Source organism: Ailuropoda melanoleuca, chromosome 2 (genome assembly GCF_002007445.2).
Source record: "Ailuropoda melanoleuca isolate Jingjing chromosome 2, ASM200744v2, whole genome shotgun sequence".
NCBI classification, from domain to species: Eukaryota; Metazoa; Chordata; class Mammalia; order Carnivora; family Ursidae; genus Ailuropoda; species Ailuropoda melanoleuca.
Window position 1 is genome coordinate 35,812,150 of NC_048219.1, and position 27,191 is coordinate 35,839,340.

At 37.7% G+C, this 27,191-nt stretch overlaps 1 protein-coding gene across 8 annotated transcripts in view; it reads left to right on the forward strand.

The window, feature by feature from the left end:
- The window catches only part of PATJ (PATJ crumbs cell polarity complex component), a 341,090-nt gene that overhangs the window by 36,007 nt on the left and 277,892 nt on the right, over positions 1-27,191 (forward strand). For all 8 annotated transcript variants that reach the window (XR_004623211.1, XM_034653499.1, XM_034653506.1 and 5 more), the window contains 6 exons: positions 1,286-1,385; positions 3,773-3,864; positions 4,673-4,814; positions 8,538-8,684; positions 12,095-12,171; positions 14,179-14,235. Coding sequence is in view for 7 of the 8 variants with exons in the window: in XM_034653499.1 (XP_034509390.1) it covers positions 1,286-1,385; positions 3,773-3,864; positions 4,673-4,814; positions 8,538-8,684; positions 12,095-12,171; positions 14,179-14,235 (615 nt within the window). In the remaining variant the exon portion in view is untranslated. The remainder of the gene's footprint in view (positions 1-1,285; positions 1,386-3,772; positions 3,865-4,672; positions 4,815-8,537; positions 8,685-12,094; positions 12,172-14,178; positions 14,236-27,191) is intronic.

Below are 27,191 nucleotides of genomic sequence, written 5' to 3' on the forward strand. Positions count from 1 at the left end.
CCACTTTTCCCCCTCCATTACTTTTGCTCTCCACAGCCTTCAATTCAGCAGTGGGGACCAGTGTAGCTGCGTGATAAGTAAGAATTTGATTCAATCAACTGTTTCCTTTCTAATGTTAGTGTTTTGAATTGAATCATGTTTTTAGATACTTTATTCCTTTAAAGACGTATTTTAAATTAGAGGCAAGTAATGAAAGTAAGCTTTAGTTTGATCTTTTTTGCTGCCAGTAATTATTATTCACAGTCATTCTTACCATTTGTTTCTAAATTTTTCTTTACATTTTTTTTTTTTTTATTTTCAGATAAAAATTTATACTGAGGTTTTTTTTCTAAGTGGCTGTATTTGCTATTGTTGTGTAATTACCATAAGGGGCGCCTGGGTGGCTCAGTTGGTTGAGCGTCTGACTCTTGATTTTGGCTCAGGTCATGATCTCAGGGTCATGGACCAAGTCNTCATTCTTACCATTTGTTTCTAAATTTTTCTTTACATTTTTTTTTTTTTTATTTTCAGATAAAAATTTATACTGAGGTTTTTTTTCTAAGTGGCTGTATTTGCTATTGTTGTGTAATTACCATAAGGGGCGCCTGGGTGGCTCAGTTGGTTGAGCGTCTGACTCTTGATTTTGGCTCAGGTCATGATCTCAGGGTCATGGACCAAGTCCCGTATCTCATGCGTGCTTTCTGTCTCAAAAAAAAAAAAAAAATTATCACAAACTTACTGACTTAAAACAACACACTTTGTTAGTTCACAGTTGTGTAGGTCAGAAGCCTGAGTGGGCTTGGCTGGGCTCTCTGCTTAGATTCCTATATGGCCAAAATTAAGGGCTGGCTGGACTCTTACCTGGATGCTCTGGGGACACTCCATTTCTAAGCTCATGTAAGTTGTTGGCAGAATACGGTTCCTTGCAGCTGTAGGACTAAAGTCTCCTTTCTTTGCTGTCAGCTAAGGTCCTCTCTGTGCTTCTCCAGGTCCCCTAACGTCTCACAGGACCTCCTCATCTTCACCCCACAAGTCCAGCCTTTATACTTCAATTTTACTTCCTCTTCTGCTGCCAGCCGGAAAACTCTGCTTTTGAAAGGCCCCTGATTGGATTAGATGGACCTGGATAATCTCCCTTTTGCCACATAATGGAACTTAAACACAGGAATAGTACCAGGAATCAAAAGTCGTTAAGATTCTGCCACAGGTTCTAAAAAGAAATACTTGACAAACCATGCACAAATTGACTACACACGGTTATGGAACTAAATATTATGTATAATTAAAATTGTTCTTTTCCTTTTAGGACAGTTCTCTTTTTGAAACTTACGATGTTGAACTCATTAAAAAAGATGGACAGAGTCTTGGGATTAGAATTGTTGGCTATGTTGGAACTCCTCATACAGGTAAATGAATCATTTCTATTTTATATTTGGAAATAATTGTAAAGGATGTTGAGGTTTCTAGATAGTGAAATTAGATATCTACAAATTTTAATTTCAATACTAAACAGTAAAACCATGTATCTATTGTGGCAGCCACTTACTTTTCAGTGATTTGGGAATTAGTTTTATCTCAGTTTTATAGCTGACTTGATTGTCATTAACAAAAGGATTTAATTGTCCAACTCTATAACATTTGAACTGTATCTTCTCTTTTTCTAAGATAGATATATTTAAAATATTATGACTGTTACATATTATGACATTTTAGATGTGATAAAGTAAAAGGATTACTGTATATATTATGAATGTCAAAAAGTATTACTATAGTTACTAAAAAAATAAATTCTTTAATTAGAATTATTTTCCTGTCATATAAAGGGATTCTATTGTAAGAATACATACATGGCTCAAGTATCTCTGAATAACACTCTCTCAATTCCTATGTGCAAAGTTTTGGTAACTTTTATTGTAAGACTTACTCTATTATTATAAGACAATCCTTAGAGTAAGGAAACATAAACCTTTTGAATAAATATTTGCTAGTAACATGAATTCAGAGTTATTAAATGTTCTAGTTTTTTAAAAATAGCAAGATTAGAAAGTTAATTTTTTTAAAAAAAATTATTATTTTGCATACTTAGAGCAGGTGGAAAGATTAAGAGTGCTAATGTATTCAAAGTCCTGAATGAAATTCATGTCAGACCACCTTGTGCTATTTTAGCCTAATGAAATAACTGTTTTTGAACCTTTAGATTTTTCTAAGTGCCACCTTTATTAGGTTCAGAATTTAAATGAATTCCAAAAGAGCTAAGTATGGATTGTATAATAATGTTGGGGGGGGAAACTATATTGAATAGCTCTTAATATGCTGTCAGGTTAGAGAAATCATGGCTTAGTTGCTAAACTTGTGGCTTATGAACCTTTATTATATTAAGTTTTTGGAGCCTTCTTGTAAACCTCACAATACAATATACACATCAAGTAAAATGAAAGTGAATAACCGATAAAAAATTGAGAAAATTTGATGTTTATGTTACTGAATAAAGAAAAGAGTCATTTTACTTCTTTAATCTCAAAAGAAGTTTTGGAGACTTTGGGTGGGGGGCAATGGTGAATCCAAAAACTAGAACATTTAAGAATTCAGTATGCTATTTGATATGTAGTCTTTCAGAGTAATTTTTGCTTTATTCTATTCATTGGACTTTTGAGGGGGGTTACTTTGCTTAGTTCTGAAAGGGATAGAAAAACGAATATAAGAAAAATCTAGTCAGAGAAAGAAATATGTAAGTAACTTAATTGTTTAAGGATAAATGAAATATGTGTCTTAGAGCCATAAGCAAACTATCATCATATGGCAGATGAAAGATTAAATTTGACGGAATAAAGAATTCACAAAGAGGGATTTGCGCTAGGCATGAAAAAGGATTTTGGTAGAAGGGATGATGTTTTTTATAGGAAGAGAAAATGAATAAGAAAAGGAGTAACATCATGATAATACTTAATGTTTTGGTGAAATATCAAGAGTCTTGTGTGTGAACTTTTGTCTTAGAGGGATGGCAGTTGGAAGATAAGTAAAAAAAAAAGTTTTGGGCAGATTATGGAGGTCCTTGAATATGATTCTGTGAAATTTACATTTTATTATGTAGGCGATAGGAATTCATTGATGTTTATTTTTCTTCTATGGACAATTATTTTAAGTTCATTTGAAATGAATAAAAATATAAAATCTTCCTAAGTTATGGTTTTTCATTTTCCAGTTTCTCTTCTAGTCTTTGCTCATTGGCATGTATACTTTTTATATAGGTGTAATTTTTATTTAGCCATTTGTTTGTATTTAAATATTTTATAATGTGAAGGTGATTTAATGTTGCTGAATTTTTCTTTTCTTTTCTTTTTTTTTTTGGAACACTGTGTACTTTTCTGTGTCTGGGAAGCTAACATGAGCAGTGAATTAAATGTAGGCAGGAAGACCAGGTAGGAGACTCCTGTGTTAGTGCTGGTGAAGTGATAAGTCTCCGAAGCAGCAGGAAGAAGGGGGATAGCCCAAGAGAAGAAGATGAGACTGCCTGGGCTCTCCTGAATTCTAGCGTGTAGTAGAGTGCATTTCATCAAGCTTCCATTACTGATTATTTTTCCAGAAATAGTCATCAGTCACATCATTTCAAATTCGGGTCACTTGTGATGGTGACAGTTTGAAATAATCCATCAATTTCTCTGCTTGTGTTCAAAATAGTATTTATCAAGCCTCAAGTCAGCCCCTGTAGCTAATTAACCTCTTGATATGAATTTTGCAATCAAGGTCTAATTAGAGCTTTCTTCCTTTTTCCATATGTTTTTGTGCACCTCAGGGGAGGCTTCAGGGATTTTTGTGAAAAGTATAATACCTGGCAGTGCTGCTTACCACAACGGCCAAATTCAAGTGAATGACAAAATAGTTGCTGTAAGTTACTGCCCTTTGTTTTAGATTTGAATCAAGTTGAGGGGAAAAAGTTATCTTGATTATAGTGTATATGAGAGGAGAATGGCTTCATATAATCTCATAATGTTTTAAAAAATTAAGTTCAGTGAAATCTCATTGATTGGGCTCTTAGGGTCCTAGCTTTGTTTTTTTGTTTTTGTGTATGAAGAAAGGAGTCACTAACCATATTGGTAGAAAAAAAATTATATATATATACACACACACATACATCTGAAAGATGTTCTAGTGTTCTCCTAAAAAAGACTTTCAAGCGCCTCTGGAGCCGGAGGCAGACGCTTAACCGCTGTGCCACCCAGGCGCCCCACCTGTGTTCTTTAAACTCACTCATTTTATATACATTTTAGTAGGCTATTAACCAGCTCTTTTTATCTCTTCATGAAAGTAATTTTTCTACTAACAGTAAGTAATTTGAGTACATACAAATTTGAGATATTTTATATATTAGAGAATATAGTAATTACCTTTTGTCCATTCCGGCTGGTCTTTCTCCATTTAGTAGAAATTGTTTAAATTTTAAAGTTTATTTGAATGATATTTTTGAAGCATAAACACACATATCTACATAGATACACACATTAATTTAGTGATTTACATAGAAGCAAATGTTTGTGGCGTCATTTGCATTTTTGTCCTTCAGGTCCATCTAAGGAAGCATCTTTCATGACCCTTGGCTTAGGAGATGTCTTGTGATTTGCAGGGGATAGAGGCCTGATTTTATTCTCCCTGCCAGAATTGAAACCTCTGTGTAATGTGTCTCTTAATATTTTAGGTTGATGGTGTGAATATTCAGGGTTTTGCCAACCAGGATGTTGTTGAAGTCTTACGAAATGCAGGGCAAGTGGTACATCTAACCCTGGTTCGGAGGAAGACGTCTTCATCTGCTTCTCCACTTGAATGGCCTTCAGACAGAGGTAGTTAATACCACGATCCCTCTCCCTACCCCATAGTCTGGGCTTGGAAGAACAGCTTACTTATGGAAGTTGTTCTGTGAGTCTGGGAAGGAAAAATCGCCCATCTTTTGTAATGCAGTGATGGAGAAATGAATCAGCTCATTTGTGCTTTGAAGAAGAGTGTCCTTTGCCTATTATCATGTGCCAGTCCAAATGTCAGAACACGGACCCTGACATGCATTAAGCTCTGAGAGCTGTTCTAAATGGAGATGGAAATCATTTTTCCAAAAAGCTTCTAAATTTCATTTATTACTTATATTTGAATAATAAAGCTTCGACACCTTTTGTTCTAGGGGCTCTCATTTGTCTAAAGCTTTGACATTTTGCACATTTCAGATTTCATATGACTTCTAACAATATATTTGATTCTAATGTCTCCCGATTTACTCTTTGAAAAACAGAGGGGAAAAATTAAACCTGGATTGGATTTTTATTAAGGACATTTTTATTTGTGAAATATGTGTTACTTTTAGTAAAGAATAACAAATTTTCATTATAGAATAAATACATAATTATATGCATGCCAGTTACTTAATTACCAGGTTATTAATGTGTAGATCAACAAAATTTGACAATCCTGAAAATAAATTTAATTTAAAATGAATGACTCGTTATAGAACTAGTGAGTAAGAAATAATTCCATTAGAATTTGTCAGAAGAAGAATACATTTTTCCCCCTCTCTTTTGAAGATATAATAAGCCTGGAAGCCTTGCTTTCAACCAATGTTGATTTATATTTAAATTGGAACTTTTTAAGTTTTATGTGATAGTGGAAATTTTTCTGCTGAAAGACAGATGCCCTGTCAACTGCATCGTATGTATGAAATTAAAAATTGCCGAAATAGTACAAATTTTACAAATGCTATATTGACCTTAAAAGGTTTACATAAATATTTATATCAACATAATGGTTTCTCATAGCTCTGATAGAGCTGTTGGCTTCAGTCTACTGTATCAAATAAAGTATGTCACCTGCGAATTCTTTCCTGCGCATGCCTACATTTTAAATTTATGTTGGGATAAATTTTGACTCTAAATTTGCACTTCTTCCATGGTTGAGAGGTCCTTCCTGTGGGTTTTACTAGCACCCTTAGTAGGGTGATCTACTGTAGCATTTATCACACCTTGTAGCAATCACCTGTTTTATGTGCAGCCACTGTAATGTAGGGGAATGGTGATGCCTTGGTTCCCTGCCCCATGTAACAACATTTTTGTGTGCCTTCCAGAGCCAGCATTTGTCTGTTTCACTGAAGCAAACCACACAACTTCTAACTCCACCTTCCTCTACCATTCTAAATCTTTTTTTCCTCTAAACTCCTACTGTGTATATACCTTGTATATCTTATTTGTGTACCAAGTTGTATACTGCTTGTAGCATACAATTACATCATATACTGCTCTGTATTATAAACTCTGGTATGTAACTATTTTCCTCAGGTACACTAGCAACTTCTGGACACAGTACTTTGGCTAGCACTAGGCTGTGCTTTTCATATGTATCAATGGATTAATGATCTAAGAAATTTTATGTGTGGTTAAAAATGTCATATTAAGATCATAGGAACTTTAAAAAAAACTTTTTTACAGTATTTATTTATTTTTAAAGATTTATCCGTTTGAGATAGAGAGTGCAGGAGAGCACAAGCACCTGGAGGGGGGAGGGGCAGAGAGGGAGAGCAGCAGACTCCCTGCTGAGCGGGGAGACCCACATGGTACTTGATCCCAGCACTCCCAAGATCATGACCCGAGTGGAAATCAAGTCAGACACTTAACCTTCTGAGCCACCCAGGCACTCCAAGATCATAAGAACTTTTAACTGGTTATATTTTTCAACTTTTTATGCTGACCCTTGAATAACACAGGTTTGAACTGTGTAGTTCCATTTATACATGGATTTTTATCCAATACAGTACTGTACTGGTATTTTCTGCAAATGTGTTTTCTTATGATTTTCTTAACATTTTCTTTTCTCTAGCTTTATTGTAAGAATGCAGTATATAATACAGATAATATACAAGATATGTTAATTGACTAAGCTGTCAGTAGGGCTTCTGGTCAACAGTATCTTATTAGTAGTTAAATTTGGAGGGGAATCAAAAGTTAATGTGGGTTTTCAGTTGCGTGGGGAGGGGAAGTGCCCCTAATCCCTCGATTGTTCATGGGTCAACAGTATTATAAAAAAGTTTTAAACATACAGAAAAATCAAAAAATAATATAACAAATACCTACAAACCAACCATTTAGATTCAACAGTTAATGTTTTGCCATATTTGTTTCATCTATTTATCTTTTTTCCTTAATCATTTAAGAGTGAGTAGTAGACATCAGGCACTTTAGTCCTACGTACTTCAATCTATAGTTTCTAAAGGTAAAGATATTCTCTTGTAATAATAATATCATTATCACACCAAAGAAGATTAGTAGTAATTCCCCAATATCAAATACTTAACACCTACTTACATTTTCCCAGTTGCCCCCAATGTCTTTTGTAGCTTCTTTTCCCACTCTCTGAAAGAAAAACCTCATAAAATCAAGATTCAGTCACACATTGGACTTACTGCCTGCGTTATGTTTCTTTGATTTCTTAATCTAGAAGAATCCCCCACCCCTGCCTCTGTGGCACAGACTTATTGTAAAGGGATTTGTCCATTTGTCCCTAGAATACTACATTCTGAATTTAATTGTCCTTTTGGTATAATTCAGCTTATTCCTCTATCCACTATGTTCTGTGTGAGAAGCTAGCTATAAAGCCTTAGTTAGATCCAGGTTAANCCTAGAATACTACATTCTGAATTTAATTGTCCTTTTGGTATAATTCAGCTTATTCCTCTATCCACTATGTTCTGTGTGAGAAGCTAGCTATAAAGCCTTAGTTAGATCCAGGTTAAACATTTTTTTTTTTTTAAGATTTTATTTATTTATTCGACAGAGATAGAGACAGCCAGCGAGAGAGGGAACACAAGCAGGGGGAGTGGGAGAGGAAGAAGCAGGCTCATAGCAGAGGAGCCTGATGTGGGTCGATCCCATAACGCCGGGATCACGCCCTGAGCCGAAGGCAGACGCTTAACCGCTGTGCCACCCAGGCGCCCCAAGGTTAAACATTTTTGGTAGGAATACTTTATAAGTCACGTGTGATCATTTAAAAATGACCAAAAATGGACTCCTGTTCAACCTTTCTTGTGTTGAAGAGATATGTAATGACTTGCATCCTTGAGATCAAAAGCTTTGGATATCCTATTACTTAGCTCAGTTTAGCTAAGGGAGGAGCCACTGAAACCAGGGGCATTCTCTCCAGTTCCCTTCCAATTCATAAAGTTACCTATGTACAGTTATTATTTTTTTAACTCATGATGATGTCATGCCAGAACCTAGGAGAGCCCGGAGCCCTGGGATGGGCTTATTCTGCATATCTTGCTCCTTACGCACTACGACCACAAGAGTTTCAGACCTTAGTGTTCTTTTTCTTTTCTAAGCCTCTGTGGAAAAGTACCTACTCCTGCTTTGTCAGTGACTTTATCTTGATCTTACCTTCCCAGCGCCTGGTTCCTTATCCTTTTCAATAAACGAATCCTATATGTAAGTTACCTGAGATGTTTGTATTGAGGTTGTGAACAGGACTGGAATAAGCTCACTTAAATGTGGTCTTCAGCTGCTAGTGATTCAAGTTAGCAATTCTTATTTTAGGAACTGCTGTAGAACCATCGGATACACCAGCCCACTACCTAACCGGAGCAGTGGAAACGGAAACTAATTTGGTTGGTGGGAATGAGGAAACTGAAGAAAGAATGGATAATCTGAAAAATGACAACATACAAGCCTTAGAAAAATTAGGTAGGCACAAAGCATTCAATTCAAAACAAAGTAATATGACTTTCTCAATTGTTAACCATTGTCTCTCTTTATAGTTAATATAATATGAGAAATTTTAGAGGCATTTTGAAGATACAAAATAGGATATTCTTTTTTTTTTTTTTTTTAAAGATTTATCTATTTGAGAGTGTGAGTGAGAGAGAAATTGAGTGCATGAGCAAGGACAGGGGCAGAGGGTGAGGAAGAAGCAGACTCCTCGCTGAGCAGGGAGTGGACACAGGGCTTGATCCCAAGACCCTGGCAGATACCTAACTGACTGAGCCACCCAGGTGCCCCCAAAATAAGATATTCTTTTTTTTTTTTAAGATTTTATTTATTTGAGAAAGGGAGAGAAAGAGGCAGAGCACAAGCAGAGGGAGCAGCAGGCAGAGGGAGAAACAGGCTCCCCACTGAGCAAGGAGCCCAACTCGGAACTCAAACCCAGGACCCTGGGATCATAACCTGAGCCGAAGGCAGATGCTTAACCCACTGAGCCACCCAGTCATCCCCAAAATAGGATATTCTTAATGTCAACATTTTAACACTTGTGGCAGTTGGGGACCAAGCATGTTATTGTTTAATCTTTGTTTAATTAATTTTGCATGCATTTTTATCAGTATGTGTTAACTATTTTTTAATCTTGTCAGCATTTTTAATTAGTGCTTATGTTAACATGTATTATCATCAATATAGCTATAGATATCTAGCTATCTGTATACATATAGCAGTGTTTCCTTTTACCATAATAATTCATAATGTATACATATTTACATGTTTTATCAAATTGCCAGTTTGCTATACATTTATACTTTAATCTTCTTTTCAATTTATGTGCAACTTTGTCCTTTTACTTTGTACTTTGATACCTTGGCTACATAGTTGACTGTTCTGCAAGCATTCTGAATAACAGTCTCACACAATTCCCTGCATAGAGGTGCTCCAGAAAGCCTTGACAGTTGAATGAGATGGAATACTTAACACCGTCCTCTTCCAGAGAAGTTTTGGCTTTGATTATCTCATCTCAGGAAAGGATTTCCTGAAGGAAGGAGTAACCCCTCATTCAAGTTAAAAAATTTCCTATAATTTGGAAATTTACCTTATTCTTTTTGACCCAAGTGGATTGTAGTTAGATCTTTGCTATTTAAATTCAAGTGAACCCAGATAGATTTTCATGGAACTATTGGATGAAAATCAAGTACTTTCTGAAGTTAGAAATATTTTCAGACACTTATCTGCTCTTTTTGGATCAGTCTCATTGCATTTTTTTCTTCATGAGTATGTATAATTTCAGCTTGACAGTAAGACCAAAATCATTGAACTGCTAAGAAGTTAACTGTCTTTTTCATTATAGGGGCAGAAAAACTTTCCCTTCTTCCCTTCTAGGTTCTTTGACTGGTCTAATAATTAAATTGATATAAAACAGATTAATGGGAGAAAAACAAATTTGATAAGGAAACCCCATAAAAATATGAGACCCAAGAGTAAGTTGGACAGTTGAGGCTTATATGCTATTCTAACTTAAGGAATGGGGTGGAGGCCTGGGGCTTTAAAGATGAAGAGGGTAATTTGCAGCATGTTAAGAAGAGCAAATGTTTGGTAATTAAAAGTTTGCTCTGTCATGCCAATAGGTCTTTCAGATAAAAAAGTTATCTCTGGTAATAGCTCTTTCTGGTCTAGACCTCGTGTCTAAATTCTTCTAGGTAGTTAAGGGAGAGGTAAAAGTTTTTCCTGAGTCTGCTGGGTCTTTCAAAAAATACTCAAAATATGCCACATGCAAAAATGGCATATTTTGGGGTGGCATATTCTCCCCTTCATTGCCATTTGAATAATTGTTTCAGATAATCCTACTATTAATTTTTTTAAGTCATTTTGTGTAGCCCAGGATTAATTGGGCTGTGAAAATAGTCTTTTTCCTCTGGTACTTAGCTTTGTGCTATGCTTTAAAACTCATGACTATCTGTGCTTCCATTATGCAAATGAAAGATGAAAGAGTTAAAAGAATTGTAGGTGAGATGTCATTATTTTATACATGTGTATGAAATGTCATTTTTATGCTTACAGTTCATCCAAAACTTTGCAGATTAGCTTACTGGATAAGAAACTGCTGCACGAAAGAAATTTAACAAAGATGGTAGAACTCTTACCGTAATTTCTTACAGAAGTGTTGACAACAATAGATAGGCGCAAAGGTGCAGAGCCCACATTGAATGATATTTTGCTTTTCATAAGATCTTTCATTAGTTATCCCCAACATGTCAGTTGATATAGTTATTTCATGGATATTGTTTTGTACGTCCAGTGAGTTAAGTTCTTTAGTGTTTATTAGTCTTAGTCTCTGAATTCTTAGGTTAGCCTGTTTTACTTGATGATTTGCATTATGTAATTAAGCATTATGTGCATCCAAGATGAGCTGTCCGTGCTGAAGACTGAAAGCTGATATTCCAAGTTATGTTTGATTTTAGACAGATGGTTATGTCAGCCGGAGTAAGTGTTCTGTGACTTGTTTAATCTTGTGACAAAATTGAGAGAGGTTTTCTTTAACTTAGAGAAAAAAAGGTGAAGGTTTGTTTATTTTCTGCTACTGCTTTGGATATAAATTGAAATTGTATTTTTAGTACTTTAACTTTTGCCTATGAGTCATTATTCAGACTACGAACTATGTCCTGAGCTTCTGGCCAAGTTCACATGGGGGACAGGCAGGGCACTTTAAATCTGTCTTAGTTCGTCAATATTATCTGACCTATGCAAAAGCAATATTATACTCAAGAGTCACAAAGGTATAACCAAGTAACCACGAGACCAAAGGACACAGAGTTTCTAGGATGTTAAATCTCATGCATCTCCCTGGTTGAATTAAACCAGACATGGTTTTATATCCGCCCAAATGAGAAGTCTGACTGGATTGTGTTGATATGCCCAGTTGATGGTCAAGATGTCTTGATAAGTTTTTTACTTTTCCTGTGGGTGTTGGAAGGTATTACTTTGAAGTGATGAACATTTAAATTAAATCCTTGTTTGTCTTAACATACTGTAAAGCAAAGCCAGATGTATTTTACTTGTAAACTGCAGGATGTTTACATATAAAGTGTATATATTTCAAATTTCATTTCTAACTCATCAGTTCCTCTTCCCTGTAAAATAAAATTGAATAAAATATAAAATTTTTCCTTAAAAACAAAAACTCCTTAATAATTTGGTCATAAGTGGCCTTACATTCTACGTTAGTCTTATAAGTCACCTCTGATTTACTTTACCTGGTAGACCCATGTTCGTGCATTTTCCTTTTTATTCATTTCCCTTTTACTTACTGGAACTGTGCTATTATTGAGGAATTTAGTAGTTAAGTTTGGCTCACAGTAGCTTCAACTTTTTCTTTCCCCTCTAAAATCCAGAAAATGCTCCGGACTCTCCAGAAAATGAGCTGAAATCTAGATGGGAAAACCTGTTGGGCCCGGATTATGAAGTAATGGTATGTTAAAATATTGTAATAAAAAAAAATTCATGTCTCATTGCATGTCAAGCGCCTAACATTGCAGTTTAAAGAAATGGGAGAGCCCAAGATTAGCCAGCTTGCCTTTATTTTTCTCCTGCCTTTCTTCCCTAGTGGATTGATTGATTTTCCCCCCCTCTTTTAACATTTTAAGCTGTAAGAGCAATTAAGGACTGCACACAAGTTTCAGTTATAATTAGCAGACACTCGGTTCATGTTGAAAACATTTAAGTCAACAGTAGGCAGAAGAATCTTAGAAAACTTGCCTTTAAATTTATAACCTGTATCAGCTGCTTAAAATTGCTGGCATTTTTATGATTGCTTTTATGATCTGTTTGTTTTATTGTTCACTGAAAGGGCTGTGGATATTAGTCCTATGTTTCACAAAGAATCTTACAGTTTTATGAGAAAAATGAAAGAATGATTATCAAATGTATTAGGGAGAACAGGAAGTAATTTAGGTTAGGTATAAGTTTATAGCACCAGTGGTCCATTAGACTTCCTTTCACCTGTTATTAGACTCATTGAGTAAGGGATTGCTTACATTTCCCCCTATGAATCCACGTGAAAGCAGAAAGCTGTGCTTAGAAAAGCTTCTATAGTGTTCACTAAATGCATTAGTAATAAAATATTCTATTAAATTTCTGTTGTCATTCATGTTTTCTTACATATGTTTATCATTAGTACTTGTTGGCTGGTTGGAGATTTTTTATTCCTCTTATTGGTTCAGAACATACAGTCACTATCTATTGTCAGAAAACTTCCAGTGTTGTTGAGTTAAAACATGCCATACTCTATTCTTGTTAATTTCGTACTTGCATTTGGTCCTCATGAAGTGCTGCTGCTTTACTTCATAGATTTCAAATGCTGTTTTGTCATTAGGCTATCTATCACCTTAACAAATAACTTTTTCTACTATTCTTAGTGGTTTGGTATTCAATTTGGTGTCCCAGTATTTATAAATGGGACACTTTCGTGATGGGCTCTTTTTGGTTAAAATTGTATCCTCCTTATAACTACCCCTCCAAATTTCATTTATCACACAGTGAGGGCATAACATAATGGCGAGAAAGAGGGGACAGAATTTGAGGTTGGGAATTTAAAGTGACAACTTACTCATTAAGGATTCTTGCTGTTTTGAGGGATGAGGATCAGAAAGGAGAAACCAAGCAAGATAAGTAAATGCATGCATGCACTCATGTACTCTGATGTTTCTGATTTCATTTTTCTTCTAGAATCTGCTTATATGAAGTACAGTACTTTTAGAAACTTAGTTGGATCACTGTGTAACTTATCCCCTCCCTCCAGATGCACCGTACTTTATTAACAACTTACACATGCAAATCATCAGTATTTTGCTTGCTAGGAATTCACTTCTGGGGATATCTATCACTGAGGCTTAGAACAATAGTTTTAGGCCAGGATTAAGAGCTTTAAGTATTCCATGAGCTTCTCACCAGGCCAGGTCTTTCTGTTCGTGTCCTTGCCAGCTATTTCTCCTAGGGAAATGGTGGGGTTTGCTGTGGAAAGTCAGATGCTTCAGTTTTTCCAAACTCGTCTCACTCTACTGACCTCGCAAACTTTGTTTTAAGGCCTGAATTTAAAAGCAAAACTGATTATACTCTTGGCTTTGTTATAGGAATAAAATTTTTATGGACTCCTTATAACAGAGGATTATATTAAAATTTTAGGGGTCATGGATTTTTAAAAACAGTGTACGTGTTTTGCACATCCCCTTCTGGTTCAACTGAGTAATTTAGGGAAAAAGATTGCTGAAGAAAACAATAACAACAAGAAAAATATTCTCTGAAATTTTGCGTTATGTATTATACTTCTGGATGTCAGAAATAACGGAAAAAGATGAGAATGCAGATCAGATGGTATTATCAATATATAGGGTTTACAAGTTTTTTTCAGAAAACCTAAGAAGAAATAATGTTATGCTTTTACAAATATTGGAGTTTTTTTCTTTTCTTGTAAATTTAGGTTGCTACTTTGGATACACAGATTGCAGATGATGCTGAGTTACAGAAATATTCAAAGGTAAGCATTATTTTTAAAAAATGTTATCGTTTTCTGTTGTTTGAAGAACTTTAAGTTCGGGGTACCTGGGTGGCTCAGTAAGTTAAGTGGCTGCCTTTGGCTCAGGTCATGATCCCAGAGTCCTGGGATCGAGCCCCACATCGGGCTCCTTGCTCAGTGGGGAGCCTGCTTCTCCCCTGCCTGCTGTTCCCCCTGCTTATGCTTGCTCTCTCCACCCCCCTGCCCCATGTCAAATAAATATATTTTTTAAAAAACTTAAAAAAAAAAAAAAGAGGTTTAAGTTCTCATTGAAGAAACTAAGTTTGTGCTGTGACTAGAAGTTTCCAGAATTTAGTCTTAGATGTTTTCTGGAAATGTGGTGGGCTCTTACTGTTACGAAGGGTGTTGGTTAGATATGCCTGGGAAGAACCTGGGGTCCCTGTGCCACTTTCAGAAGCCAAAAGCCCGGTTTGATTGCTTTGCCCACGTTACAGGTAGTACACAGAGTAGCATCATCCAGAGCCCATTAGCCTTTCAGACATTATCAGCAGGACTTTTAAAATGTTTCCAAAAAATCAAGACCACAAACATAGACTTCGCAAAATCTTTCGGGTCCGGATGTCTAAAGGCAGAAAAGTGCATTATAGGCAGTATTTTTTCTTGAACTTAAAAAATTTTGTAGCGAGAGCTTTCTTTCTTTTTTTTTTTTAATAGATTTAGCTTTATTTCCCTCTCCTTAAAAATGTACAAGAAGTGAAGTAATAATTTCGAGAAAATGCAGGGATTTAGGTTGAGTTCTTGCTAAGGATGATGCAAAAATCATCCTCAAAAAGTAGCTGCTTTTCTGTTGAGTTATCCTTGACCTTGTGATTCCTAACTTTGTGATCAAAATAATGAGGGGGTGAAGCGGTATTTGTAGTAGTTACCCAATCTCTATTTTTTATTTTTTTTATTTTTATTTATTTTTTTAATGTTTTTTTATTATATTATGTTAGTCGCCATACAGAACATCCCTNATTCCTAACTTTGTGATCAAAATAATGAGGGGGTGAAGCGGTATTTGTAGTAGTTACCCAATCTCTATTTTTTTTTTTTATTTTTATTTATTTTTTTAATTTTTTTTATTATATTATGTTAGTCGCCATACAGAACATCCCTGGTTTCTGATGCAAAGTTCGATGATTCATTAGTTGCGTATAACACCCAGTGCACCATGCAATACGTGCCCTCCTTACTACCCATCACCAGCCTATCCCATTCCCCCACCCCCTCCCCTCTGAAGTCTTCAGTTTGTTTCCCAGAGTCCATACTAATGGCAAAATGCCAGGAGGTGATGGTAACAGTTTCCCCCAACACTTTTAGTTTTTTCTCACTACAAATTAACTTTATAGTTTCTATTCTGGATGATCAGAAAGCAGGGCATTTGGTACTTAGAGAAGCCTTCTTGGTGGCTTTCTCAACAAATGATGAGAAAGGAAAGGTGTTCTTGTTAAAATAGTTTCACAATTTATATTGTAATCCCAAATGGCTATATGAACTAAGCCAGGCTTAAACTCTGCTGTCACATGCACTATTCAAGAGGAGTTCTCTGTATCCCATGTGGGTTTTGTAAGAAGTTATCTCTTTAGATAGTTCTGCCATTTCTTTCTTTGAGTATTTGTGCTGAATGTTTCTCCTCCATAATTTTATATTATATGGGCTGTCATTTTATAGGTTTGAATTTTCAAGGCTGAGACTGCAGAGAGTATTTCTTTCCTCCTGTGCTAACCTGCATTTTGAGTCACTACCTTGCGTACCTATGGGGCCAACTGACCAAGCTTTTCTCCGATGGGCAATATAAAATCATCGTGGCACAATTTATAGTTAATTTTAAATTATTTACAAAATCATCAGAGTAGTCCCTAATTATTAATTCCATCTAACTATGCTGGGAGGGATTTAATTTAAGAAGATAGTAAGAAATAGAAATACTTCACCAAACTTCAATTGTTTTTAACCACTGCAGTACAATTTACTAATTACATGGACTTTGGGGTCAAACTGCCTGAGTTCAAATTCTGGCTTATGCATTCAGTAGCTTGCAAAATTATCTAAACTCTGTGTCGGTTTTGTTGTCTGTTAAAGGTAGATATTAATAGGATACTACCTACCTCATTGGTTTTATAGGGATTAAATATGCTGTGCCTAGAAGAGTCGCAAGTGCATACTAATATGTGTTACTATTTTTATCATTTATAAAAATCAATGATGCTGTCCCCAAGACTGTTATTTATTTATTTATTTATTTATTTTTTTTAAAGATTTTTTATTTATTTATAAGACAGAGATAGAGACAGCCAGCGAGAGAGGGAACACAAGCAGGGGGAGTGGGAGAGGAAGAAGCAGGCTCATAGCAGAGGAGCCTGACGTGGGGCTCGATCCCATAACGCCGGGATCACGCCCTGAGCTGAAGGCAGATGCTTAACCGCTCTGCCACCCAGGCGCCCCAAGACTGTTCTTTAATATACACTAAACTCTTGGATACTTCTTTCAGTTTGCTAAGTTTCCTGTGCCTAATCTGCTGCCAAAGCCCATCGATTGAGTCCTTAATTTTAGTTTTTGTTACAGTTTTCTATTCTAGAATTTCTGTTTTATTCCTTTTTAGATTATATTCTTTGGTGGAACTTATAATTTAAAAAAATCTGCATTTGCCATCGTTTCCTCTATGTCTTGAACATATTACAGTTTATAAGGACTTGAAATGGTTAATTTCAGCATCCGGATGAACTTTGTATGTGTTTCTATTGTTTGATATTTTCTTTTGTTATTTGGTTGTCTCTTTCCTCATGTCATAATGTAATTGACTACCTGACATTATGTAGGACAACTCCAGAGGCTTCAGGTGATGTTATCTTTTTCCACGGACTCATTCTTATTTCTGATGAGATTGTGTGTGTGTGTGTGTTGGGGGTGGAGGGGTGAGGGTGGGTGATTATCTCTGAGATGAGATGGAGGTACCATTCTGGTAAGTTTCAGACCCTTTCTGGTTTGCCTTTGCTCCTAAGACCTAGCCTTTCAAGTATTCCATGAGTCAGGAATGTATACTGGTACCCTCTTCTTAGTGGGACCTGAACTCCAGTTCTATCTCCTCAGTACTTTGGGGCTGCTGAAATCGTTGTTTTTCAGAGTTTTCCCGATTGGCTTTTAGCCTCCTTGCCCATATAGCTTTAGAATCAAGAGACCTCCTTGGGGGAAACATACCTTAGCTCAAACTCAACTCATCATGCAGTTCAGCTTTAGTTGTCTGTCCTCCCACGTTCAAAGCCATTAAGACCCTGTATCATCGTACTCTATGATAAGTAAAAAAAGATAATAACCACATTTTGGGTGCACATCTTAAAGAATGGCATTGTCTTTTTTCAGACAGATGTTCTATCTCACCTTCATTTCCTAGTTCCTTGTCACCAGTCTTACTGATTTTATTTCTTTCCTGATCAACTTCTGTGCCATATATATCTATATTTGTTTCAGTATATATCTGCACACACACATACACACACACACACGCACATGTGTGTACTCAGCAAATCTGATATAAACACATGAAAAGGCTTTGAATTGAACATTCAGAACTAACTCATAGAAGCTCACCAGTGCATTCAGCTGTACATTCATTCATTCATTATTCAGTTTTCAAATACTCATTAATACCCTACTTTGTGTCAGGCCCTCTACTGGGTGCTGGGGTTTCAGAAGAGAACAGAGGAAAAAAAATCTCTGCCTTGTAGAACTTATATTTTCATAAAGGGAGATAAAAAATAGGATACATTGTATTGGTGATATGTGTCATAGAGAATTTAAGGCAGGGAAGAAAAATAAGGAATTCAGGACAGAGGGTGGGTTTGCAATTTTAGATAGGTTGACCAGGGAAGGCCTCATTAAAAAGGTGACATCTGAGGAAGCATTTTAGGAGGTGAAATAAGCAGCCTAATTTTTCTTCTACAGAATATGAACAATAATACTTATGTTGGAAGATTAAGTATAAATATATATAATATATGCCTTAATTAATATAGCTCAGTGCTAATACATAAGAATTGTTCAGTAAATGGTGATTTTGTTTCCCAGTTGTGTGCTTCATTTTTAGTCTCTAAACTTTTAAAGTCTCCTTTAAAAAAAACTATTTTTTTTTCAAAATTTTATTTAAATTCTAGCTAGTTAACCTATAGTGTAATATTGGTCTCAGGCCATAGAATTTAGTGATTCATCTCTTATAACAGCCAGTGCTCATCATAAGTGCCCTCCCTAATACCCATCACCCAGCTAGCCCGCCCCCCCACTTCCCTTCCTCCATCAACCCTCAGTTTGTTCTCTATCTTATGGTTTGCTTCCCTCTCTTCCCCCCCCCACTATATGTTCATCTGTTTTGTTTCTTAAATTCCACATATGAGTGAAATCATATGGTTTGTCTTTTTCTGACTTATTTTGCCTAGCATAAGCTCCTTCCACATCATTGCAAATGGCAAGATTTCATTCTTTCGATGATTGAGTAATATTCCGTTGTATATATATACCACCTCTTCGTTATCCGTTCATCAGTCAGTGGATATTTGGGCTTTTTCCTGCTTTGGCTATTGTTGATAATGCTGCTACAAACATCAGGGTGCACGTGCCCCTTCAAATCAGTATTTTTGTATCCTTTGGGTAAACTCCTAGTACTGCGCTTGCTGGATCATAGGGCAGTTCTATTTTTTACTTTTTGAGGAACCTTCATATTGTTCTCCAGGGTGACTGCACCAGTTTGCATTCCCACCAACAGTGTAAGAGGGTTCCCCTTTCTCTGCCAACACCTGTTGTTTCCTGTGTTGTTGATTTTAGCCATTCTGACCGGTGTGAGGTGGTATCTCCTCATGGTTTTGATTTGTACTTTCCTGATGACAAGTGACATTGAGCATCTTTTCATGTGTCTTTTAGCCATCTGGATGTTTTCTTTGGCAAAATGTCTGATTTATGTCTTCTGCCCATTTCTTAACTGGATTATTTGAGTTTTGGGTGTTGGGTTTGATAAGTTCTTTAGAGATTTTGGGTACTAGTCCTTTATTAGATATGTCATTTGCAAATACCTTCTCCCATTCCATACGCTGCCTTTTAGTTTTGTTGTTTCCTTCGCTGTGCTGAAGATTTTTATCTTGCTGAAGTCTCAGTAGTTCATTTTTGCTTTTGTTTCTCTTGCCTCCGGCAATGTGTCTAGTAAGAAGTTGCTACACTCTCAAAGAGGTTGCTGCCTGTGCTCACTAGGATTTTGATGGTTTCTTGTCTCACATTTAGGTCTTTCATCCATTTTGAATTTATTTTGTGCATTTTGAATTTATTTTTTTGAAACAAAATGGTCGTTTCATTCTTCTGCATGTTGCTGTCCAGTTTTCCCAATACCATTTGTTGAAGAGACTGTCTTTTTTCCATTATATATACTTTCCTGCTTTGTTGAAGATTAGGGGACCATATAGCTGTGTGCCCATTTCTGGGTTTTCTGTTCTGTTCTGTTGATCTGTGTGTCTGTTTTTGTGCCAGTACCATACTGTCCTGATGACTATAGCTTTAAAAAAAAAAAAAAGATTTTAAAACATTTGATTATTTAATTGAAATTTTGTTGTGCCAAGGTATTTATTTCTTTAAAATTTTTTGCCCTGGAAGAGTCATCCATAATTGTACTATTCTCTTTTCATATTTAGATGTTACCTGTATGTGTTTACATATTTGTAGTTAGCAGGCCCATCCTTTTATGTAATGTATGTGTGAGAGAGCAGGGATGTGTACTTTTCCCATATAACATTATCACACATATTTACTTTGTTTAAAAATCATTTCTTAATTATAAATGTCCACAGATTATTTCTTTATATTGATGAGTTATGGTTTTTAAAAATCCTCTTGTATGGGGCACCTGGGTGGCTCAGTCATTAAATGTTTGCCTTCGGCTCAGGGTGTGATCCCAGCGTTCTGGGATCGAGCCCCGTGTCAGGCTCCTCCTCTGGGAGCCTGATTCTTCCTCTCCCACTTCCCCTGCTTGTGTTCCCTCTCTCGCTGGCTGTCTCTCTGTCAAATAAATAAAATCTTTAAAAAAAAAATCCTCTTGTGATTGGGAGTTTAGTTCTTAACTTAGCAGCTTTTCATTCCCAGCGCCCCACCCCCACCCCTCTGCAGTATGTAAATGAGCCTCTATCCCTGCAGAACCTCACAGAGGAGGGTGCCAGAGTTTGCACAGGTGCAATGACTCACCTCAAATTATACAGCTAGATGGTCTCAGGGGCAGGCTGCAGTTTAGATCACATTCATTTATCTCTGAAGTATTTACCGAGTTCCTGCTCTGTGCCAGGCACTGCTCCCAACGGTGGGCAGCATAATAGAAAAGGTCTTTGCTCTCATAGAGCCTAGACTCTGGGCTTGGGTTAGGGCATGATAGTAAGCAAGTGAAAACATAGCTTGATAAAATAGTCGTAGATTGTTAGGAATGATGCAAAGGATTAAACAGGATGGTGACAGTGTAACTGGGGAGGAGGGAGCATTCTGGGGATAGAGCCAGAGAAAGCCTTTCTGAGCTCAGGCTTGAAGGGTAAGGACGTGGGGAGCTGGGAAACTGGTGAGTGGCAGGTATAAAAGCTCTGTGGGAAGACAGGGCCAGCTTGTGGGGAGAATGGAAGCTGTTTGTTTCAGTGTTAGGGTCAGACTAAGCGAAGACTAGAATGTTAAATGTGGCTAGTGAGGAAGACCCGGTACTGCAGGGCTTCCAGATCCACGGTGGTAAGCCTGGGCTTCGGTTGCAATGCCAGCTAACACCAGTGGAATGTTCGGTGCAGTGTCAAGATCTGAGGTCAAGGCTGTAGGTTTTTCTTCTGTCTCGTCAGGTTTCTGATTAGGAAAGCCATGTTTCTTTCTTTCTTTCNAAGCCTGGGCTTCGGTTGCAATGCCAGCTAACACCAGTGGAATGTTCGGTGCAGTGTCAAGATCTGAGGTCAAGGCTGTAGGTTTTTCTTCTGTCTCGTCAGGTTTCTGATTAGGAAAGCCACGTTTCTTTCTTTCTTTCTTTTTTTTTATAATTTTTATTTTGTTGTATTAGTCACCATACAGTACATCCCCAGTTTTTGATGCAATGTTCCATGATTCATTATTTGCATATAATACCCAGTGCACCATGCAATATGTGCCCTCCTTAATACCCATCACCGGCCTATCCCAATCCCCCACCCCCGAAGCCCTCAGTTTGTTTCCCAGAGTCCACAGTCTCTCATGTTTCATTCCCCCTTCTGTTTACCCCCCCTTCATTCTTCCCTGCCTTCTCCTACCGATTTTCCTATTTCTTATGTTCCATAAATGAGTGAAACCATATGATAACTGTCTTTCTCTGCTCGACTTATTTCACTTAGCATAATCTCCTCCAGTACCATCCACGTTGCTGCAAATGTTGTGTAATCGTTTTCTGATGGCTGAGTAATATTCCATTGTATATATGGACCACATCTTCTTAATCCAGTCATGTGTTGAAGGGCATCTCGGCGTCTTCCACAATTTGGCTATTGTGGACAATGCTGCTATGAACATCGAGGAAAGCCATGTTTCATGGCCAGAGCTGGTGTTCCTAAGGGTCTAGCTGTCTTCAGATGGTCACTCCAGTTTACTACCCCACTGCCACTGCTCTGGACGGGGTGACGATTCAAGAAGCACCTTCATGAATTACTGGCCAGGGTTCATAGATGAGGTTTTCTTGTGAGATGGATGAAGTTGTGGGAAGAGGGAGGTGAAAGCAATTTGCAGCGGCTTGAGCATTAGCTGCACTGCTTCTAGGAAGCCGTTAATCGTGACACGAGAACCGTTTTCCCGCATCTGGGGCGACTCGCACTTTTAGGGATGGCTTTCTTGGCAACTGTTTACTATTAAGATAATCACAACACTGTGAGGAAGAAGCATTAAGCTCGTTCCAGTGACCTTTCTGCTGGCCATCAATTGTGATTTGGACTGAGCATTAGGAAGATCCCCGGTGTGGGAAACAAAAATAACACGTCCTGTTCTCTGGCTTTGACAAGACAGGCTGACAAATTTCACTTTATTTCCTCCCTGAATTATATACTCTGAACCAAAGGATGTTCAAACATGCGTTTCCCCCTCACTCAATGTGAGCAAATCTAATTTTTAAGGCAGTGAGATGTACCGAACCCTCCCAGGAGTTGCAGTGGGTGTTTCCACTTGATTACCAGGATGGGTTCTTTGCTTCAAATACAGTTTCTCCTTTTTTTGTCACAGTGACCCTATTGGTCAGCCAGTGTTTTCTTCTTTCCAATTATGATATGTGGGAACTGAGCGTCAGGCAGGCAGAGTGTCTTACCCAGACTCATATGCAGCTAGAAGTGTCAAAATTAGGAAACAAATCAGGCATTATCTGGCTTCTACACCTGTGCCATTTTGTTTTTGAATAAATAATATATGGACAAGACCAAAAATTAAAAAGTTACAGAAGTACGTCCTGCAAAAAATAAGTTTCTCTCTCATTCCAGTCCCCTTGTTCTCCTCCCCAGAGGCAGCTACTGTTAATGGATTCTTAGGTGTGTGAATTTACACTTTGCTGGTCTCTTTTTGAGTGGGGAGCACAAGGCACGGAATGAAGTAACTATAGTAACTGAGGTGCTTAGCTGGGGTAGGTGGCCTCTCGGAAGCAGGAGCTTTTTAAAAATACACATGTCTTTGGGGCACCTGGATGGCTCAGTTGGTTAAGCAGCTGCCTTGCGCTTGAGTCATGATCCCGGGGTTCTGGGATCCAGCCCCGCATTGGGCTCCCTGCTCAGCTGCTCCTCCCTCTCACTCTGACCCTCGTCCCTGCCTGTGCTCTCTCTTGCTCACTCTCTAATGAGAAAAAACACATGTCCTATTTTGTCCCTCCTGACCAATATTCTAATTCTGTAGTTTGTGGTGAAGTTCCTAAAGGAAGTTGTGATTCTTTCCTTGCCTCACTCCACTGAGAACTCCACTGTTCAGGTGTTGCTAAAAGGCCTTCTATTTGCTCGAGGAAGGAGGTGGTACTTCTTCAAGAAGGGTAAAGGAGGGTTATTGGGAGGATGGCGTTTGTAGTGTACCCTGAAGAGTGGGTTCGGGGAAATAGTTGGATATTCCAGGTGGAAGAAATACCAAGAACAAAGAGCATATGTGCAACGTGTTAGATCAGGTGTCAAAAGCTCAAATATCATGTGGGCTAGGCAGGTAACATCAAGGATAGTTAAAGTGATGATGCTAAACAAAACAAAATGATAAATGCGAATTGACTCTTGACCTTGGTGTTAGGCCACTAAAAAGAACCTTCACTGTATTTCTGTATGAAAGAGTACACAGTGTGTATTTTTTGAATATTCAGAATTAAAAATTTGGATAGGCGAGAAGCTTAGGCTGTGTTTCGCTGTTGGAAAGTTGTAGCTTCATTCTTGGAAAGTTTGTTTTTTACTTATGGTAAAATTAGTCATTCTTTCCCTCTAACTTTTAAACATGGCATTTAACATCTTCAGAGTGTGTGTGTGTGTGTGTGTGTGTGTGTGTGTGTGTGTTACAAGAACCAATCATGGGGTTCTTTCTGTCCTATTTTGAGTTCAGCTTTTTTGGAAGCAGCCTCCCCCATCCTACTGACATATCTGTTCCTCTCCAGAAGGGTTTTTTTCCCCCGAAGCAACATCATTTATTTTCTCACTTGAGCATTCTGATATCTTGTTTTAGGGCCCTAAAAGTAGAGCTTTTAGCAAAATGAATTAACTGCGGTTTGCTTCATGACCGGTCTCTCCACTCTCAGGTTGAAGGGCTCGAGCTTGCTTGGTCTCATTTGATCTTCATCATTTTAGCACTGATAGTATATCACACAATGGTCATGCTTTCCTTTGGATATATTTCCTTGTATCTTTTACTTGTCACATCGGGATCATGAAAACCCTGCCGCTCATTAACTTTGTCAATTTAAATAGGACCCCTTGCAAAGCGCATTTTATGAATAAGCATCAGTAAAGCATAACATGGGATGTGTGTGAAGGCATCAGTCATCTGTCTGCTGCACCCACTTCTGTCATTTTAGCACTTTCTGCTCTCTAAGAACTCAGAATACCAAAGGGGTGGACAACTGAGAGAGACAGATGAAATGGTTGATTTGTTGAGTTGCTAAATGCAGCTGGGACAGGTAATTAAACAGTCGTGCTCCTGCAGAGAAGCCTGCAGCAGTGTAACATGAAGTCTCAAAAACCCAGCTGTACTCAGATTTAGATTCAGAACTAATATTAGGTAGGCCTCTTTCAGATTGACAGATTTCGTAAACATCATTTCTGGTTTATTTGTTCAGCGTGATTGAAGATGGAGCGTGTGTGTTTTGTTCATGGTTTAAGTTTCCAGGGAGCATGTGCTGTTTATAGATATCTGGGAGAATGGCCTACATGGGTACAGCCCCGTATCTGGAAGGCAAGGGATTCCATGGGTGACTGTCTGCTGCTCCTCTGTGCTCCCGCCTATTCCTGACTTCAGCTGTTGCATGGATGTGGTGGGGTAGGGGGACAGCCACATGAATAGGTCAGGATTAGAAGGGGGGCTGAATGAGGAGATTAGATCAGTTCCCTCCTTAATCCTTTTATTTTTTTTATGGGGGCATATTTTTATGTAAGTAGCACTAGTCTGTGTATAGGGCAATGTCTTTGTTTTAATTTGGGTACTTCTATCCAGAAGTTGCTATCCCCATCTACTCAGTTGCTCAAACAGAAATCTAGCGATTACCTTTTTCATTGACCTTCCACAGGCAGCCCCTAGCAGGCTCTTTGTAGGGCTGATGTGTTCTTACCCTTCAATTCTTACCACAAATGTCCCCATCTCTGGGAAACCTACCTGACCAACTTTCCAAAGTGACCTCTACCAGTCATGTGTGGTAACTTGACCCTGATTAGTTCCTTCATAGCATTTATCACGATTAGTAATTATTTGGTTTACACTTGTTTGTTGGTGAACTGTTTTTTTGTTGTTGTTGTTGTTAAAGACTGATTGATTTGAGAGAGAGGGAGATTGAGAGAGCATGAGCAGGGGGAGGGGCAGAGGGAGAGAATCTCAAGCAGACTCCCCGTGGAGCACAGAGCCTGACTCAAGGCTTAATCTCATGACCCTGAGATCATGACTTGAGCTGAAATCAAGAGTCGGACACTTAAGCAACTGAGCCCCCCAGGTGCCTCTGTTGGCAAATTGTTTTGTTAACTTGTTTGTATCTGCTTGCCCTCTTGCTTATTTATTGTCTGTCTTTCACACTGATATTAATGCTGTCCGGGGTCAGGACTGTTTCTTTCATTCACCTTACGATTCCAGCTCATAACTCAGATCCTTGCACATTGTTTATATCCTATAAATACATGGTGGATATCAAGTGCAGACTAGATTGTAGATCGGTGGTATGCTGGTAAATGTCTAGCTCTCAAAACAGCAAAAGAAATCAAACAAAAAGCAGCCCAAATTTGTAGTATTTACCAGTACCTGTGGTGTAAGTAGTCCCACCATGGCAGATTTCAAGCTACCTGAATGACATCACTGAACACTGAGTTGGGAAATGATTCACAATAGCACTTCATCGTTTCAGATTTCTCTGTGGGAACAGAGCTATTTAATTACCTTGCCCAGATTCATTTAGCAACTCAACAAATCATCCATTTCATCTGTCTTTCAGTTCACCCCTTCAGTAGCATATAGAGTATTTAGGTAGTTTTTAGACAGTATTTCCACTGTACATAGTAGTCCCTTAAAGAAGGTAGATAAAGTGTAAGTAAAAATAATTAGGAAGTGATGGATTTTGAATACTTACTACATTTATTTTTAATATCATTTATTTAACTATAGTTGTATAGAATTTAATTTTTAGTGATGGCTGCATTTAACAGCTGACTTGCAAAATTCCTGAAAATTGAGCAATCTGTTCTTGCAAGCAGCCTTCATACCACTGGAGATGACATATGGTGGACATACTGACCACTCTGCCCCAGTGTTTGCCTTATAAACAAAGGAAGGGAGAGAGCTGGCAGACATGGGTGATTAGTTCTTATTATAGAAACATTTCTCTGAGAGTTTTTATTTAACCTTTCACTACTAAGGAAAAGACTAAAAAAAACAAAAAACCACCCACACTGATAATAAGGAAACTGACGTTGTCTTCTGGTTTGATATGCATGATTAGGTACAATGTCTAGGCAAGAGGATGAGGGGACCAGAGTGAGAAATAAATCACACAATCACACAGAGGGAACAAGAGCGAAAACAATGCTAACCTCCTATTTAGATCCTTGTAGATCTGAAGTGCTTGGTGGTCAAAAGCACTTAATTTTCAGAAAACTAGTCCAGGGCCAGAAGTCCCTCATGCCTGTTTTAAGTAATGACATCTTGGTGTGCTGGACTGCCTGACACTTCACATTTGTGTGTGTGCGTACAGTGGGAAGGACGTGAGCCCCAGATGGTGTCTGGAGCAAGACCTGTAGAACTCTGGGGATTCAGAGCAGATGACGAAGGGGAGGTGACAGGCTCAGAGATAAGGGGTCACAGGGAGTAGGAAATATGAAGAAAAGAACCATGTTGTGGGTGCATTGCCACGCTGTGTAGGGTTTTCTCCTTATCAAATATATAGTTAGAGGGGGGCCTGGTATTTTTACATAAATGGACTATTGATATAGGAAATATAAATCATAATTATTAAGTACCATTTACCACATTAAAGTTTATATAGCCACAATGAGAAATCATGAGCTCCATCTTCAAAAGTCAAGGGAATAGAGCTTGGTGAGTGCATTTGACCTTTAGAGCCAACGCCACCAACTCCCATCTCTTTACTTCGACAGGGGCTAGAGTTTCTTTTTCTTTTTCTTTTTCTTTTTTTTAAAGATTTTATTTATTTATTTGACAGAGATAGAGACAGCCAGCGAGAGAGGGAAACACAAGCAGGGGGAGTGGGAGAGGAA